The sequence below is a fragment of the Sphaerodactylus townsendi genome, linkage group LG08 (genome assembly GCF_021028975.2).
Source record: "Sphaerodactylus townsendi isolate TG3544 linkage group LG08, MPM_Stown_v2.3, whole genome shotgun sequence".
NCBI lineage: Eukaryota > Metazoa > Chordata > Lepidosauria > Squamata > Sphaerodactylidae > Sphaerodactylus > Sphaerodactylus townsendi.
The window spans coordinates 53,383,031-53,402,079 of NC_059432.1; the positions used below are offsets into that span (position 1 = coordinate 53,383,031).

The following is a 19,049-nucleotide window of genomic DNA, read 5'->3' on the forward strand; positions in this document are numbered from 1 at the left end:
CCTGGCAGCAGACAAATAGCTTGGTTATTTAAGAGGTGAAAGGCCAGCTTGGAATGGCACAATTTGTTTCAGATCAAAAAAGATTTATGAAACAGCACTACTACAGAATACTAAAATCCTTCTTGGCAGCATCTAGCTTCAACAAGTCTTATTATTTTCATATATTTTCACAACAGTATTTATATTTAGATGACAAAATAAATATTCACAAACCCGAAATGTTTGCAGAGAGAAAACATTGGTTTGTATCATACTTTGCTGTCATTTCCATATGTCAAAGCTCTACAGGCAACCACAAACCCAGGCATTACTGCTAGAGTGATGATATCTGAGAAACTTGCATTACATAATTTGCATTCTTTAACAATTGCCACATGAATGACTTTTCTCAGAGTCCTCATTTGGCTATTTTGTCATATTACATAATGAGATCCAGAACATTTAGAAATTCAGCTCTATCAAAAAGCATCCTGATATCTCTTCAAGAAAAGAGAAACACAAACCCTTAAAATACAGAGCTCCTACCCAAATTAGTAGTGGTTAGATGTGTAAGTAAGAGTCTGTTCCTTAAACTTGATAGATGGATAGCAGACATCAACCACAAAATTATGAAAAGTGGTATTATTTTCACTCTCTATGCAAATTCACCACTGATTCAATTCTAAGTGGCATTCAGAAAAACAGCACAACCTCAATGAAGAGCTTGCTCAAATCCTAGGCCAGAAAGCTTCTTTGAGTTTCTCGGTCTTGATTCCTTCTTGATGGGAATCATTACCTTCTTCTCACATGGCTATCGCAACATTGAATATGGATTGTGTTTGCACCTCACCTTTTCCCAATCAGATCAGGGCAGAGTACAGTGGCATCCTACTTTATTCCCATGGTAATCCTGCAAGGTTGGTTAGAATAACTTGCCTAAGGCTTAGTATTATAACTAACCAGAGAGTTCTTTTTTTATTTCCAGATGTGGAACATTACCATTAATATATCATTGGATAGTACCCAATCTGAAGTGGTAGATTAGAAAATATATTATCGTTAGTATTAAATATGTTATCATCATCATCATCATTGTTGTTGTTGTTGTTGTTGTTGGTATTTTGATTTAATAGACCGGCCCTCCTCTTCCAGAGCAACACCTGAGAATAATGAAACAAACTACTACTTACAGTAACATGTTCCCCTGAGTGGATTGCCAAGGTACCTGTTTTCTGAGTCACAGCTGCAGGAGAGGGGAAAAAAATAAACCCAAATAATTAATAATTAGATTATGCTTTATTACATTGTCTGCATTAACAAAGAATAAGTATTGGAAAACTATACATTTTAAATACGAGTTGATCTAGTTAGCAGAAATGCAACATTCGGCCAATTTTAAAATTTATTTTATTAACGTTCTATATCCTCTTTCCCACCAGTGAAAACTACACCACAAATCTCAATTACTTTATAGAAAAAATGTTTCTGCAGCAATAAGGGTTGAAAAATGCCTTTTTAAAATAAAGCGCTGCAGTAAAAAGTTGTGGGCAGAGTGTACAGAGTGTAGCTGGGCACATCCTGAATTCCATGTACTGGGTAAACCACAATTTACAGTGAAGGGTGCTGTATTTCCTTTGTTCTTTCCCTTGTTCTGAGAATGGGTGGGGAGAGGGTGACAATAGGAAGGCCTGTGGGGTATCATGTGTTGGCTGGCTGCTGCTTGCTTGCTTCTATCTATTGCTGATATGGGGATGTTGTCAGCATGCTGCTCTGTGATTGGTAGGTGTTAATGGTGCCAGTATGCATATCAGTGCAGTTACTATGATTTCACCTCACCTTATATTTTAGCCTCTGGAGATTTTTTTCGTCTGCTGAAAAAGCACAGGATACTGACGATACTCTGTCACACGCAAAAAACAAAAACAAAATTGTAACTTCATTCGCCACATGCTGGACCATCTTTGTTTCAGAATGCTCCACTTGGGTTCCAGTACGTACCTAGTTCTGTTCGATAAGCACTAGGACCCAAACGGAGCATTCTAAAACAAAGATGGTCCAGCATGTGGTGAATGAAGTTATAATTTTGTGTTTTTTTTTCTTTTGGTGAGACAGTTATAGCTGTGCATTGGTGCCCAGTTAAGACTAAGCTGTAAATTAAGAAAAACTGATCTAGGTTCATTCTGCAGGTTTTGCATTGCTAGAAGCTATCCACTTTCTCTCATAATCAGTGCCTTTTCGCTCAAAGTTAATTGCTGAAACTGACTCATTATTGTAAAACTGCACTAAAAGTGAACGCTGCCAAAGTCAAAATTATAAACTGCATTTACCAGCAGATATTCATATGATATTCATATGATATTATATAGCCAATCATTTACGGAAAGATCATACTGCTGTATGGTTATAATTATGTTAATTTTAAGAAAGCAACATTTAACAATATTTTGTAAAACACATAATTTCAACTTGAAGTATTCAACAATAATTATAGATTTCAACCTTTTAAATGTTTGTATCAATGTTAATTACAAACTAACTTGATTCTTCAGTCAAAAATTAACTGAGTAGAAATGTCTATAGATGATTTCAAGTGATTTTTCACTTCTATATACTTCTTAAATTCTCAGCACTTTTGCTTTAATTTTTAAAATAAAAGCATATTTCATGCAAGAAGAATCCACAAAAATATCTCGAAATTTTGCCCCGGACGCCATTTCCTCCTGCTATGCCTCAGCTCCCAGTCTCCCCCCCCCCCCCACATCCCCAGCAAGTCTCCCTGCCCATGGATCAGAGGATCCATGGGCAGAGCAAGCTCTCCCAGCCTCCCTCCCATCCCCAGCATGCCTCCCTGCCCATGGATCACAGGATCCATGGGCAGAGAAAGCTCCCCCAGCCTCTTCACCCCATCCCCAGCAAGCCTCCCTGGCACAGACTTTAGGGAATTACAAATTGCTTATTGTTGGTGTGCTACTAGATATGGCAGAATTAGGTTCCTGAAGGAGTGGTGTTTGCTCCCTTTTAAAAAAAGGCACCAAGTACATTGCTTGTTGCTAGAACAATCTCTTGAAACCTATGCATTCTATGCCAATAAAGGCTTGCTGAATATCAAGAAACCTATGCATTTTTGCCATATTTTAAAAATCTTTTTTGGCAGACTTTTTGATGCTCTGTATGAATCGACTTTTCAGCTTAGGGTTTATCACCTAGGCAATTTGAGAACTCCCTATCTCTCCCCCTCACCCCAATTTTGTTCCAATTGTGAAATCCCTTCTATATCTCTAGTCTTAAGGGATCTATGTAAAAGTTAAAAGTTACTACCTCAGTCTCTGCATATATACCAAGCCTGATGCTGCTTCCAGTGAAAACAAATGAAAGCCATTTGGAGGTTCCTTTTATTTTATTTTTATATTTTTTCACAGCAGTAATAAAACATTTTGAAAGCATTTTGAAAACATCAAAAAATTATTTCCACTGTGTGGCATAGACCATTGCTGTGTTTAGATTTGTGAGTTGGGGCATGTTCTATAATGTGATGGTGACTTTGAAAAGACCTGGTGCAAAAAATCAATGTTTGGTCTAGGAAAAGCAGTTCCTGTACACTCACTACTGATAGACATTCTCAGGCTTAGAAACAGGATGACTGGCAAAGACTAAAATCTTTTCCTTTCAGGCTGGCCAAATTGGGTGGAGAAAGGGGGTGTGGCAAGGAAAACACAGTCATGTCACCTCCTGTTCCCAATGATAAAAATTTGACATTTGAACTGAGCTGTTGCCTGAATATCAGCCTGTTTTCTCGCCTTTTCCCTTCCACTATGTGATGATTCACTCTACTCAAGTTTCATAATTCAGACTGAAGAAGAAGAAGAAGAAGAAGAAGAAGAAGAAGAAGAAGAAGAAGAAGAAGAAGAAGAAGAAGAAGGAGGAGGAGGAGGAGGAGGAGGAGGAGGAGGAGGAGGAGGAGGAGGAGGAGGAGGAGGAGGAGGAGGAGGAGGAGGAGGAGGAGGAGGAGGAGGAGGAAGAGGAGATGATGATGTTTGGATTTATATCCCCCCTTTTTCTCCTGTAGGAGACTCAAAGGGACTGGCAATCTCCTTGCCCTTCCCCCCTCACAACAAACACCCTGTGTGGTAGGTGGGGCTGAGAGAGCTCCGAGAAGCTGTGACTAGCCCAAGGTCACCCAGCTGGCATGTGTGGGAGTTACAGGCTAATCTGAATTAGAAGGGTAACAGGCTCCAATAACACTTATAAAAAATTTTAAACTCTGAAATCAATTAGTTCTGCATATCAGGATCAAAAACAGTCAAAAGCTGGGCTCTTTAAATGGCAATAATATCAGCTCTTTCCAAGTCCACCATTATGACAATACTTTTTAGTATTAGAATGATGACAGAGAGTAGTGGGAGCAACCACAAACGGCTGCCATGGGAAGTGGAACTAACCACTAACCAATGGGAAGTGGAACTAACCACTAACCACAGAGCCCTTCGGGGATGGGCGGTATAAAAGTCCAATAAAATAAATAAATAAATAAATAAATAAAATGTCAGGGAGTGGGGTGACACATAACTCTGAAAATAGATCTTCAGCATTTCAGACAGAAGTTCTGTTTAACAGGTACCTTTGAAAATTAACATATTGTTTAAAAACATTTTTCTTGCCTACACAAAATAAGTATACATGAACTAGCAAAAACATCACCATCTGGCTGTATCTGTCTTCATCTTGCAGACATCTAACACACTTACGCAAAAGGGAAAAAATGCTTCTCCTGGATTCTTTTTAACTTTAGATGAGCCCTTCTCTCATTCATCCAGACATTTTCAGCCTGCGCTATTATGACAGCTGGTGCTAAAGGGCTGCATATGTGAAATGTATAGTAAGAGTGATATTCTGAGCAAATTCTGATAGAATCATAAATGTGTTTTAAAGACTTATCAAGATATGTATTACTAACACACAACATATATTGTAGGGCTGCCAGACCCCTGTTGGAGGAAGGAGATCATCCACTTTGGACTCCTTTCCCCCAATGCCATCCAACTGTTTGGTGGGGGTCTTATCAGATTTAAAATGAGGCCTTGGTCACTGCAGGAAGTAATGTCATCACACAAGCAATCACAGGGGAGATTCCCTGGTATTTGAGAAAACTCTGTGGTAAAAACAGGTTCTACCATAAGGTTTTTGCTCAGATACCACATCACCTCCCTCATTGTTGTCAACAAGATCTAGGCTTCATTTTAAGCTTGGTAAAATTCCCACCACCCACCTCCCCTGCCGATGGCCAGGGAGATCCTGGCAATGGTAATATATTGCTTAAAATAAACATGAGCAAATTATTAAAGCACTGCATAAGAGCCCATAATAGGGATCCCTGTTGTGGTGCTCAGGACAAGGGAACACTCATACACCATTTAAAATAGCCTTTCAGCTTTCCTCTCAGGCGCTGAAGAGAAGGCTTTATCTCCCTCCTTTCATGTCAGCCTGTCTGCTCCTGTCCTGGATGTTGCTGCTTAAGATGGAAAGTAGTTGGCTGGCTTGGGGTGGGGGCTTAACACCCACATTCAAACCAGCTTTGCTTCCCAGGTGGCTGTTAACCCAGCAGCACAGGAACAAGATGATGCCAGCAGGTTGGAACAGGAATTAGTTCTCTTTTCCCACATGTGCTAGACATCGAGTTCTCCCTGTTTGCAGCAACATCACTTTAGGATGAGAAGAAGGCCTTTTCTCTGCTATCTCATTCAGGTTGGCCAACTTAATTTTGTTCCAGGCTGGCTCAACCGTGCTGAGGACAAAAGCCAGATGCTAGTTTGAGTGGGCCTTTTCCCCTTCTCCAATTTGGACTGACTGACTTCTTCTGGTGTTGCCCTCCCAACCCTAGACCAAATAGGTGGGAAGGGAGGGTAATGGACAAGGCTTGGGGCAATTTACAATCAGGAGAGAAGATCTTTTTTTTCAGTTAAAGTTTTCATTTGCACTTGAACAGCTTGACAACACAAAAAGAAAAATCACCAAAATACTTGCAATTTTGTCAGCATTGAGTATTAACATTAAAAATTTTTTGTATTTTTAATAAAATAAGTAACACTGGATCTTTATAGTTACTACTAGTTACTACTGAATAGTTCCCTATTCAGACTCATTTTGGCAATCCACAAACCTTCAAAACCACTAATCATCTTTTTGTGTGTGTTTTTTCCTCTGTTTTTTCCAAAGGGTTTCCAATTATCCAAAATTTAACTAAATTCTTTTCTTTAAGTAACAAAGTAAGTTGGCCATCGCTGTCTACTCTAATATCTTTTGTAGGTATAGCCAGAATTTTCCAGGAGCGAAGATCCATGTGTTAGGGCTGCCACAGCTGCTGAAGACAGGGCCATACTTACCTGTAACCACTGTTCTTCAAGGCCTTCTGTGTAGGCACATAGTGGGATCTTTTATTCATCTACAGAACCAATCAGAACTCTCCTGGCCTGAATGAGAAGCCTGATGGGGACAAGCTGTTCATGGCTCCACCCACCTCCACCCACTTCTCAAAAATGCTGAGTAGACACCAAAAAGTGTCCGTAGGTGCTACAGATTGAGGACCCCTGATTTCAGAAGCTGCATATTTCTTCTTCCAAATTACAAAGGAATCATAGCATGATAAGCTCATTGGACACACAAAAACCAAGATACCAATACAGCATAGCTTGTTTTAACTGGCTTTCATTCTTCTAATCTTTTCCAATAACTGGTCTTTGCTTCCTGCTTTCATATGAGGGCTCCAATCCAAATCATCTTCTGCATATGCACAGAAAAGACTGTTGATTTTCCTTTCCAACTTCAACCCTCAGGGACTGCACTGAATGTTTGTCTGAATAATTTCTGGAACTTAAAGCACAGCTTTTTCTAATGGTTTGAAAGGTTGTGCTGAGAGCACAAAAAAGATTGCTGCATGAGCAGCCTTCTTTTGTTTTCCTGGCCTGATTTTTATATTTCAAAAGCTATCCTGAAAACTATCACATTATACAATGACAGGGCTTTTTTGTGCTTGTACTCACAGGTCTGAGTACCAGAACCTTTTTGTGGGGAGAGGGGATTCTGCCAAGGTCTAATCTTTGGGAACCAGCCCATCTTACTCACGCAGAGTAAGAGAAAGTGTATCCTAGCAGGGATCGGAAGGAGGGGGAACTTGGGATAATCGGCACAACCTTATCTATGACTACTAGTATCTTTTCTTTCTTTCTTTCTTTCTTTCTTTCTTTCTTTCTTTCTTTCTTTCTTTCTTTCTTTCTTATTTTTATTGACAAAAAATCACTGCGTAATGATAATAGTATAATTTGGAATACAGCACTCCAATGAGAAGTTCAATCTGTTACCTCCAAACACAGTTCCATTGAGGGAAATGCTTTGTCATATAGAAAAACAATTCTTGTTCCATATATTCTATAAATTAACTGTGAACTTGTTAAGAAAATGCTTCTGGGTAGGAAAAAATCTTTTGGCAAGCTTTGCATAGCAACATTCCAAAGAACCTACTCTATGATTATTTAATGACTGCATTGTGCTATCGTACAATATACATTTTGTGAGTGTTGTTTAAATAGCAAGTATTGAAGTTTTTAAAGAGCTTCCAGATTAATGATTTTTTTTAAAAAAATCGAAGTATCATTTAGTGAACATAAAGTAATGGGTTAAAGGTAAAAAATCATTTTCCTTTCTTATTTTGGAAAACAATATTTAACAGAGATAAATTTTTCAATGTGCAAAACATTGTTCATGCTTGTAATTTATCACCAGTTATTTCAAAAAGTTCTAAAGGACACTAGAGTACAGACAGTTCGGACTTTCTCCATGTTCTTATTCTTTCATCCTTCCTCACAAGAAAAGAGCAACAGGAGTTGCAGGGAGAAAATAAACTTGCCACATATCTAGAAAAATGGAAACTCAGATTCCATACTTCACTTTTATCAGTCATAAAATTCTGCACTGAAATCACAGTGGAAACTCCATACATTCCTTTTATACACATCCTGATGTTTGCAAACAACGTATTTGAAAATCAAACATGCCAGGCTCATGATGTCCATCATCTTGTGTAAAACATCCCATACACAAATTTGATGGCTATGCTTTGTGACTACAATTTGCCTCAAGTCACTATGGGAGAAAAGTGAACAAAAAGAGTGCTAAAAAGAATGAATTTGCTCTGAGCTACCATTGACCCTTGCTCAGAATTGTTGCAGTTTGATAGTTACTGCAGTTTTTTAGTCTTCTATTTCATTTTCAGATGGAACATGAGAGTATTTATGTACTGTGGTTTTGAATTGTGACTGTATGTAGCATTGGCAACACAGGAATTCCTTTGGGTCTTTCACTTATTTAACTGCAGTTTTCTAAAACTGTGCTTCACTTTTAAAAGTTATAGTTATGTGACCTTTTCTGATATATGTGAAAACACAAAGATACTTTCCCATTTTATACACATATGTAACTATAGTTTCGTCTGGTACACCTTCGAAAGGTTGATGGGGTGTCTTACTGTGCCCCAAGAAGAGGACTTCTAAGAGTTCATGAAATAAGAAAGAGTCCGCAATGACTCTCATCCATAATTTTGAATAAATATGATTGATCTTTGAGCGGTCCAGACATAACAGCCAGAATGTAAAGTGCCCTCATAAGTAGTTCTGCTCATGCCCTAGAACTTCTTAGAGGGCTCCCCCTTTCAAGGTCCTGCGTGGAAGCACTTTCCTCATGTTTAGCATGTAAGAATAGTTCTTGTGCCATCTTGTGCCAGATTTTGTGCCATCTACAATCCAGTTTCTCTCAACCAATCAGTTTTAAGTGAGTTTAAGAAATGTGAAAGAAGGTTTTTAATTAATGGCATATTTTAAAAAAATACCATGCCTTGGATCCTAAGTCTTCTGCTTGTGTCCCTCCCCTATCATCTGCCCCAGAAGCAGTTTTTCTCTGTGGAATACAGCCCAATAGTGCCAATCACTTTTTGGTTCATTGAAAAAAGCTGCTTTTGCATAATCAGAGGCACCTAGCACCAGAAGAATCAAACGTGCAGCATAAGTCTGCTGCTTCTGCAACAGGAAATGATACAGTGCAACCAACCCAAGCCCATGAAGCAACATTAGTGTTACAAAGGAAGAGTTCTATCATGATTAAGACTACTGGTCACAAAAGCATATGGCTGCCATTTTAAATATGGAAGATTATGTGAAGAAAGCAAAGTGACTTTACTGCATCCTTACTGATAGAATCTCACTCAAATCATTATGAACATTGTTTGAGTCAGTGATAGATAATTATGAATACTAGATTATTTCAATGGCAGCACTTTTAGGTTCCTTGCAATACCGGTATCAGCTATTTATGTAGTACCGTAGTGATTTTGACAAGAAAATCTGCTTCAGTGAGGGTTAAAACTGCGATATGGACATATTTTCAAAATTCTAGTCACTGAAACAAAGGAAAACAATAGAACTATACCACAACTATTCCTATCCCATGATTTCCCATAATGAATTAATTGTTCCCATGTGACTATTACTTTTCACCTGAACTTTTTATTACCCAGTTCTAAAATCTTTTAGGTTAATAGGCTATCTAAAAAATACAAATCTAGATTTTTTTAAAAAAAGTTCAAATAAATCTCTTTTCTTGTTTTACCATTCACATAAACATTTTAATCAGACAGGAGAGATAACAGTATTCACCAAGATCTGAAAGCCATCTCAGCACAAAAACAAAATAGCAGAATCCTAGGAGAATGTTGAAAATTAGTAAAATAGTGAACATCATTTCCTAAACAAGCACAGATGAAAAATAGTGATCAAACTAATCTACACCAAAAAGAAAACTGCTGACGGTTTCCATGTTCCTAGAGCTAAAAGGGGGTTGGGTTGTTACATTCTCTCCACGCTTACAAGAGTTCCAAAAAATATTGTGCGCATTACTGAATGTGGTTTCAGAGATGCTTCACAGACATAAAGGAAGAAACAACAAGTGTGATAATTAGTACTGGAGAAATGCCCTAAGTATAATTTTTGGATTGAGAACTGATTCCAATGATATATCAGCGCCCAATGGGGGAAAAAACTTCTGTTCATTTCAAATGGCCATTTTTCTTTCCACAGAAGTAGATATTTCTTTATTTTGTATTTCTTTATTTGACTTTTATGTTATTTTAGAAGACATTTGGAAACAGTAACATCATCTCAATTAGCTTCTGCTGCATACATTCAATAGTTCTAGATGTTTTTCTGTGTTATTTTTCTTCAGCAGTTGTCTAAAAACTGCTTGGATGACAGGCAGATAGTCCTGAAAGCACGGCACATTTCAAACCCTAACACTATTCCCTACTAAATATGACTTAAAGGAGATTATTCTCCAGAAAGTTTTCCAAACTAATTCTGCACACATAAATGCTGTGAGTAGAATCTCCAATTATGTATACATCCACTGGGCATATATCAGAACCGTCTGATCCACACATAGTATGGGAAGCTATTTTGCTTCCAATTTTCACCCTGTTGATCCCTATCCTCAGAGAAACCAACTCTTTTATGCCGCTTTTCATGCGCATTTCAAGCTATTAAAACTAGTGTCATAGTGCAGTTTAAGATTTACATCTTATACGCTTCGTATTGCAACAACCAATCTTTAGCGTAAATATTCACACAATATAAATATAGTAAGAAACATTATAACATGCTGATGAGCATTCCAGGGAATAGTGACATTAGGAAAATGACACTGTGAGGACAAAGACCTGACATCTATGAAATAAAAAGTCAATTTAAATGCACAAAATAGCTGAAAGGGAAATATGCACAAACATTAGCTATGTTAATGCAACTTGCTTTGGAGGAAGAGAGAAGGAGGATTGATTTAAGATCACTGAGTAGATGAAGAGAAGAGGCAGAACACAAGATGCTGTTTTACAATGTCAAACACAAAGACAAATCTAATCACAGATTTCAAAAGGAGAACTTAGAAAATTATTTTACAGTGTATGGCAAAGCAGTTCATGAAGGAAAAACCAGCCCCACAAACAGTGTTATTAAATAGACTTTTTAAAAAATCCAGAAGACACAAGCTTGAACTCTTTAACAGGCCTATCACGTCCAGAAAAAGGCTGAAAGGGGGATTCTTGAATGTCTTTCCTTATATAAATAGAACAGAGTTAGTTAAAATATCCCTTCTTCAATATCAAAATTGTTTGTCATGTAGAATGCAGAGCAAATTATTCTCCTCTGCTTAATATGTTATTGCCCATTTTCTGCATCATTGGACTTCTTGAGGAATGGATTCACACAGCGGCCACTTGTGAGGCCACTTTACTTTTGCCCGAATGGCACTGAATAGCAGCAAATTCACAGAGTTGATGAGGTGTGTGTCTAGTTTCTGCATTACCATTTCTTTTATTCATCAGACCACAGTAAGGAGTCTTCCTGGCTGAATGAAGGCTACATTTTTATAGCTATCATTTGTCAGTTTCAATTTCATCTGTGCCCATCTCTAGTAAATGAGAGCCAGTGTAGTATAGGGGTTAAAGTGTAGAACTAGGAAACCCAGGTTCAAATCCCTATTTGCACCATGGAAGCTACCTAGGTGACTTTAAGACACAAACTTCAGTCCTGACCTTGGCTAATATTTGGATAAGAGACCAAGGTGTTTAAAGGTGTTTAAAGTTAAAGAAAATACAGGATTTGGGTGTTATATAACAAATGGAGGGAGCAGAAAAGAGGGTAAGACCAAAGATGAATACTAGCTTGCAAACAAGAGGTGTAGCTGGGCCATACTGCACCTGGTGCCCACTCTGTGTTTTCCGTCCCCTCCCCACGGTGCCCTGCCCCCTGCTCCCCGCCCACCCACACTTACCTTAGTGAAACAGTGCAGGCTGGAGAAGTGGCCTGTTCCCTTCAGGCTGAAAACAGCCTGGTGGGAACTACACCTACCAGGAGACCTTGGGGCTTGCAAGGTGTCCTGGGAAGTGTAGTTTCCACCAGGCTGTTTTCAGCCTGAAGGGAACAGGCCGCTTCTCCAGCCTGCACTGTTTCACTAAGGGGGGGGCGCTGTGGGGATGCGGGGAAGCAATTTCTCCCCCCCCCCCAGGCACATGCCCGGTGCAACGTGCACCTCCCTGCCCCCTGCCTCTGTTGCAAGCGCAAAGGTTGGTCATGCTCTCATAGCTAGTAGAAGTAACTAGAAAGGAAGGTAGAGAATAATGGCCAAGGAAGGAAGTTATTGGAAAGGGCTGAATTCTACCCACAGCTCACCACAGCCTTGGTCTGTGATTTTGATTAAGCTTTTCTTCTTTCTGTCTCATTTGCATAGTGGGAGTCTAATTTATACTATTTCATTGGCAGCTACATAAATTAATGCCAACCTAATCATTGTGAAGTGTAGGGAAGAAATAGAATGCAAAAGGAACATTTAATTCAGATAGTTAAACAGGATAAAAGAGTTGAATCAAATGAAAACATTGGCAGAATGAAAGGATTTCAAGGCTCAAGTAAGCATTACTCAGATAAATAAAAGCAAGGACAATGTTGATAGCATTATAAAACCCAGCCAAATCGGAATGGGATAACAAAGAAAAGTTTGTTCTCTCTCCTTTTTAAAAATTTGCCATGAAGTGAAACCACACTGCTAACCATCAGTACCCAATTACAGTAGTTCCTATACATAAAATCCTTGTTATACATTTGATGAGCATCGTGGTTTATTAATGTTATTTATCATCAATTATATATGTAGTTTGGTTGAATTTTGATTAGAGTTGATGATGCTGTATTGTGGACTTGCTGTTTATAATGTCATGTTCACTGCTGTTTATAATGTTATGTTTTGCAATATTTAATATTGTTGTATAATGTTATGGTGTTACTATGATTTTCTACTCATGGTTTTTGTGATTATGATATTATGGTATTATGTTTATTGCTGCCATGTATATTGTGAGCTAGCTGCCATGTAGTGTTATATTGATAATGGTTTGTGTAATGCAGTTGCATCCTGTAATTCCAACAGGCAAAATCACACCAACATGACAGCTAGCTTTGATCTCCGGAGAGAGAAACCGGAAAGGCTATGGAAATTTACCAACACATAGGAGACAAATGGGCTCTTCAAAGGGTTGGAGTGCTGCATGGCAAGGAGGGGAGTTTTCCTGAGGGGAAAAGACAAAGGAAAAGGGGCATTCCCTCATGGACCTAGCCCTGAGAAGAATCTCTCTTGGCTTGGGGTCTAAATAAGAACAACAAGAATTTGCTTAGCTGAGAAATCACTGTAACTGAAGTTTATTTTTATTTCTTTGTTTTGAATTTTCACAATAAAATCCTTGAGAACTCAGCTGGTTTGGAGTTATTGGAAGAAAGAACCCAGGTTTTACTGAAACAAGTGTGGCTATCCCAGGCTTGATTTCGTCATATAATAGCAGCGATAGAGGAGTTGACCTCCACTGATCCTGGCTATCCATCATATGGTGGCCGGGGGGGGGGGGATCAAAGCTAGCTAGTTGGTGTGATTTTGCCTGTTGGAATTACAGGATGCAACTGTATTGCATTATTGATATTTGTTACTTGAAATACTGTTTGATATTGCTGTTATATGTTATGTTATTGAGATATATTTTGCTGTGCACCGCCCTGAGCCTTTCGGAGGAAGGCGGCATACAAATTAAAGTTCCATTCCATTCCACTGGAGCAATTGGCATCAATGACAGTGGGCAACAAGATGGAAATGTAACATGAAAGGCAAATCTTGCTCTCCACGCATAAAAATAAATACTACTGCTAAAACGTTTCTTCTTTATTCACACTTCACAGTACTGCCCAAGACAGAAAAAAATGGAAAATAGCAGTAGGTGGATGCATATTACATCCAGTAGAGGCCATAAGAAGAAAAAAGCAATCTTTGCTACACCAGGAAGCTTTTTAATAAATATGGATCACCATCCCCAGTGCCAACCTAACTGGCTTGTTTAACTGTTTTATAGAAATAAGTTCCTTTTCTTCATCGTACTGTATATGTATGATGTCTAACATAAGCCGGCAGAGACTAATGGACATCAAAATAAGACTCTGGGAACCAAATCCATTGTATATGTTTATATACACGTGCATATGTGTGTAAAATTACAAAAATAGCCATTTTAATAATTAAAAGCTAAATAATATAATTTGCTTTGGATTGGATCTTACCAGATTTTCAGCTTGCTCTCTTCTGAGTCCCCCCTCACTGTAGCTACCATCCCATGTGCTTTTAAGAACACAGGTACCATGTTCCCTGGAGTAGCCTTTTGGGTGGTCAAAACCATAATATGAATAAAACAATACTTTAAATATTCTAATTACTTCAAATGGCCATTTACAAAAATAAAAACATGTCTTCTTTACAGGTTGTTGTGGGTTTTCCAGGCTGCGTGGCTGTGGTCTGGTATCACAGAGAGAAGTCTGTTACATATTGTGTAACACTCTGGACACAGTATGTAACAGACTTCTCTCTGTGATACACCTCTGAAGATGCCAGCCACAGATGCAGGTGAAATGTTAGGAAGAAGATCTACCAGACCCCAGCCACGCAGCCCGGAAAACCCACAACAACCAGCTGAATTCAGTCATGAAAGCCTTTGACAATACGTTGTCTTCTTTAATTGTTTGTAACAGCAGTCTAACAGCTCAATGAATGATTGCACTGCAAGGGGATTTCTTATATTGCTTAATTTTTATAGGTAACGTCTTTAAATACTGAATCATATTCTCTCATAGAAATACATGGGAATAATCAAACAGAACAGGTCAAACAGAAGCCTGTTTTTCACAGCCTTTCTTCAGAGCAACTTGTTTTCTCCCTTTATTTGAACAAAGGAAGCAACAATAAAGTGTGTGTATTGATCGAGCCTAACTTTGATTGAAAACCAAACAAATATTATGATGGATCATTACATAAAGAAGTGACGCATAAACACTGAAAACTTTACAGCAGGTTTTATTTTGCACTGTTCAAATCCCATTGATCTGCATCAGTGCACTTGCTTTCATCATAAACAGGCATACAAAAAGCCAAAGGGAAAAGGGGAAAAAGAACAATGTAGAGTATTTTCATGCCCAAGCTAAATATGCTTTCATAAAGCATAACTTTATACAACGTTGTTAAGCATAAATGAGAACCAGCATGTTTTAGTGGTTATGAGCAGCAGGCTCTAATCTGAACTGGGTTTGATTTCCCCAATCCTTCACATTAGGCCTGCTGTGTAACATTGAGCCAATCACAGTTCTCTCAGAACTCTTTCAGCCCATGTGAAGGCAGGCAACAGCAAAGCACCTCTGAATGTCTCTTACTTTGAAAACCCTACAGGTGACTGAGCACATGCCCACACAACATTTTTTAAAAGAGAGAAACTAATTCCAAAATTAAATTTACATTATTGCTTACTTTTAAAATTTAAGAGATTCAATTAGCATTTTTCTAAGGGAATAGCAGAGTGGGAAATTTGGGTTGTAGCAGGAGGGTGGTAGTCAAGTTACTCGACAGACAGAAATTCTCATTGGTTGTTGTGGGTTTTCCGGGGGCTGCTTGTCCTGGTCTGGTAGATCTTGTTCCTAACGTTTCACCTGCATCTGTGGCTGGCATCTTCAGAGGTGTAGCACAGAGAGAAGTCTGAAAAACCCACAACAACCAGTTGAATCCGGCTGTGAAAGTCTTCGACAAGAAATTCTTATGTCCACAAATATACACACATGGATACAAAACATTATTTTCCATTGTCCTGAAATGTTCTGGCTAAAATTCTAAAGTAAGTACTAACTTCATGTGTTTACTAAGATCTTTAAAACCTGAGAAAAGAAAAACACAGTACAACCTCCCAGGATGAACACACAGGATACAATTTGTCCTCACTACCTTCCCCCTACATTTTCTTAACTGTGCCCACACTCTTTTCTACAAGTCACAATGAACAGGAATGAACCTCCACCTGCTACATAATACCTAATGTACAAAATTTTCATTGTGAACAGGTTGCAATACAGCCTAGCATACAGCAGATTTACATCTTCTAGAAAAAAAATCTACCTACTTTTACTCAAAAATGCCTCTAAAATTAATCACAGGTTTGCAATTGTGATTTCTCCATTAAATAATTTATCAGTTGGGGGAACACCAATGCTCCCAATAAACCTCATCAGATTCTATATTAGATCATCTGGACCCAGATCAGTAGAATGCCTAGTTAAATCATCTCAGGTCAGCAGTTTTCCAACCATCGCTTCAGATCCTCTGAAGATTCCAGCCACAGATGCAGGCAAAACGTCAGGAGAAAATGCTACTAGAACACGGTCATACAGCCCGGAAACCACATAACACCCCACTGCTTTCAAATTTCTTCTTCCACATATCCTATCCTGCAACAGGTAGTTTGACAACAGGTGGGATATGTGGCATAGGGAACCTATTTTCATCATGAGAAAAGGTCTCTCTTAAGATGTCTAAAAAGCTTTGTATACTTGGAGCAATCTCATTACTGGAAGCTGTTTGGTCATGGACACAGATCTGTCGGCATCGGACTACTGCCAATGTTTTTTTAAAAAAATGCAATACCCAACATCACATCTGTTTTTCTTGCCAGTTTGGTCTTTTTCCTCACAACTTTCAATGCACATGCCATTTGAGTAAAAAAGCAAAGCATCTCAAGTTGGTTGCTTGGGATCAGATTCAAAAGCAACCTGAAAACTGGACACTATCCTCCATCTGTATGTTGGTTTCCATGCTAATATACAGCATTCCATGCTAATATAATATACACTTGCACATTCCCACCCACACATTGGACTAGACTGCACCAGGAGTGGGCAGATACTAGTGCCAAATGCTACAAACAAATGTTAGTTCATATAACATTCCCCTACAAAACTTTTAACTTTTGGATATACATACTGTTTCCCATTGATATAATTGTACTTTAAGACGTTTCTAGGATGTTATTAATTATGTAATGAGCAACTTTTCACTCACCAAAAAGGCAATTCAGATTTCTGATCACTGTGTTACATATAGCCTGGGTTCTTATTCTAACTGCATAATGTTCTACATTTACGGCAAAAAGCTAGAGAAAAGAGGTCATGTATGGAATGCAGACAAGAAAATGCAAACCATTACACTGATTATTCAACATCCTTTTGAAATGAACCTGAATGAGAATTTTTTCATGATAAATTGCCAAATAAAAGCTACATGACAGACGCATAGCTACTCATTTTAATTGTCTGAGACTTAATAGTTCTATTAATAAAAAGCAATCTATCTTGCATAAACAAAAGCTACTGAAGAGGAAGGGAAAAGCTGTAAACATTGCTAAGGAAAAAGACAATAATTTCTAGAACACTTTCCAGACATTAAATAGATTAAGAAGAGATTGAATAGGAGCAATTTTCTGTGCCTGAACCATGATGGAAGTCACTATACATGTGACCTGCAACAAGACCTCTCCTGACTCTAGAATTACTTTTGGGTGGCCTTCCCACTGGTTAAATATCAAATGGTTCAGCAGGTAGGATATCAGAGGTAACCCTTTTGTATGATACAGTGAGAATACTCATTTTCACCATATCATATTTGCATGAGCCCAAAGCCCTTATAACTACTACTGAAAAAGAATAACATTTGATTTGCAAAAGCTATGATTACAAAGCAAGTAAGAATTTTGTTTTCCACCATTTATATTTTGTAATCCCAGTAAGCATTCACTGAGTGACATCATAGTCTGTACCCAAATACATGACAGTGATAATGTTTACACCTGCAAAAAGTTAGCATGTGAAGTCTAATATCTTAAAAAGGCAAAGTATCAAAACTAAATGCAACACTGGTGCCGCTAATTCCCAGTCTAAAACAAGAACTGGGCCACTAGTGAAAATAGATATCTAGAATCAGAGCTCTTTCTTGCTATGCTTTCCTTTTGTGCTCCTCATAGTGGTGATATTGGTGATTCTGTGGCTCTGACCAAAAGTCAAAGATGACCCTCTCACACACCCCTTTTTATCTGTCCCTTCTTCCAAGAAGCTCAAGAATCCTACAACTAGGGCTGGCTCAAGAGGTTTTGGTGCCCTAGGAAAACTATGATTTTGCTTCCCATCTCCATCCCCATACACACATATTCATTCCAGCAACAGGGTTCCCAAACACCTGAAGAAAAAAGTTTTGTTCCTTTAAGAGATACTTGATGGAATGCTATTGACCAAGAGACAGTGTTCAGAGAAAGAAGAAACATTTGCAGGTTTGCAAGAAGGGGTTATAAAAACAGGATAAATTGGAGAAAAAGAGATAGCAGCAGCATTCAAGAGTAAGGAGGGCAGGAGAAGTGAAACTGCAAGAAGAGGAGCAGGGCTTGGTGTATGGCACCTGCCCAGTAGATTGTGTATGCTAGTAGCCTTAACTCTTGATGACCCACTGCCTTTAGACAGGTGGAAAGCTCCCTGCCAGGTTCAAGGCACAACCACCCAAGGACCAAACCTTTGTGGCGTGTGGGAAGGGAAAAAGGAAGGTCTGTGGGACATGAAAGTCCCCCAACTTCCTGGGTTTCATCTGGGTAGCTACATGAGTGGCTGACCTTGAGGAGAGGTAAGGGCTTTGAATTTGTTGCACAGTCAATTCCTAACACAGCCTGCCATGCTAAAACTCCCAGCTTCCATCCTTCAAGGCAGCTATTGCTGAACTGATTGAACATTGTTGTTGTTGTTGTTGTTGTTGTTGTTGTTGTTGTTATTATTATTTGTTCCACTTATATACCGCCCTCCCCCGAGGGGCTCAGGGCGGTTTACAACATTAATACAAACAAGTGGAAGGATAAAATACAATATTAAATATTAAATATTAAAATGCAGCGCTTAAGTTCTTAACCATTTAAAATACAGATGGTGTATGACCATTTAAACTCCTCTGAGAGGGGGAACAGCGGGTCCAAGCTGTTAACAAGCATAATCAGCAGCCGGCCTCCCCAAAGGCCCGGCGGAATAGCTCAGTCTTACAGGCCCTGCGGAACTCATTTAGGTCCCGCAGGGCCCAGACAGCTGGAGGGAGAG

The 19,049-nt window shown here is 38.7% G+C and overlaps 1 protein-coding gene across 1 annotated transcript in view; it reads right to left on the bottom strand.

Moving 5' to 3' along the window:
• The window catches only part of ATRNL1 (attractin like 1), a 575,975-nt gene that overhangs the window by 409,121 nt on the left and 147,805 nt on the right, over nucleotides 1-19,049 (bottom strand). The window contains exon 20 of the mRNA XM_048507055.1: nucleotides 1,170-1,222. Within this exon, the coding sequence (XP_048363012.1) occupies nucleotides 1,170-1,222 (53 nt within the window). The remainder of the gene's footprint in view (nucleotides 1-1,169; nucleotides 1,223-19,049) is intronic.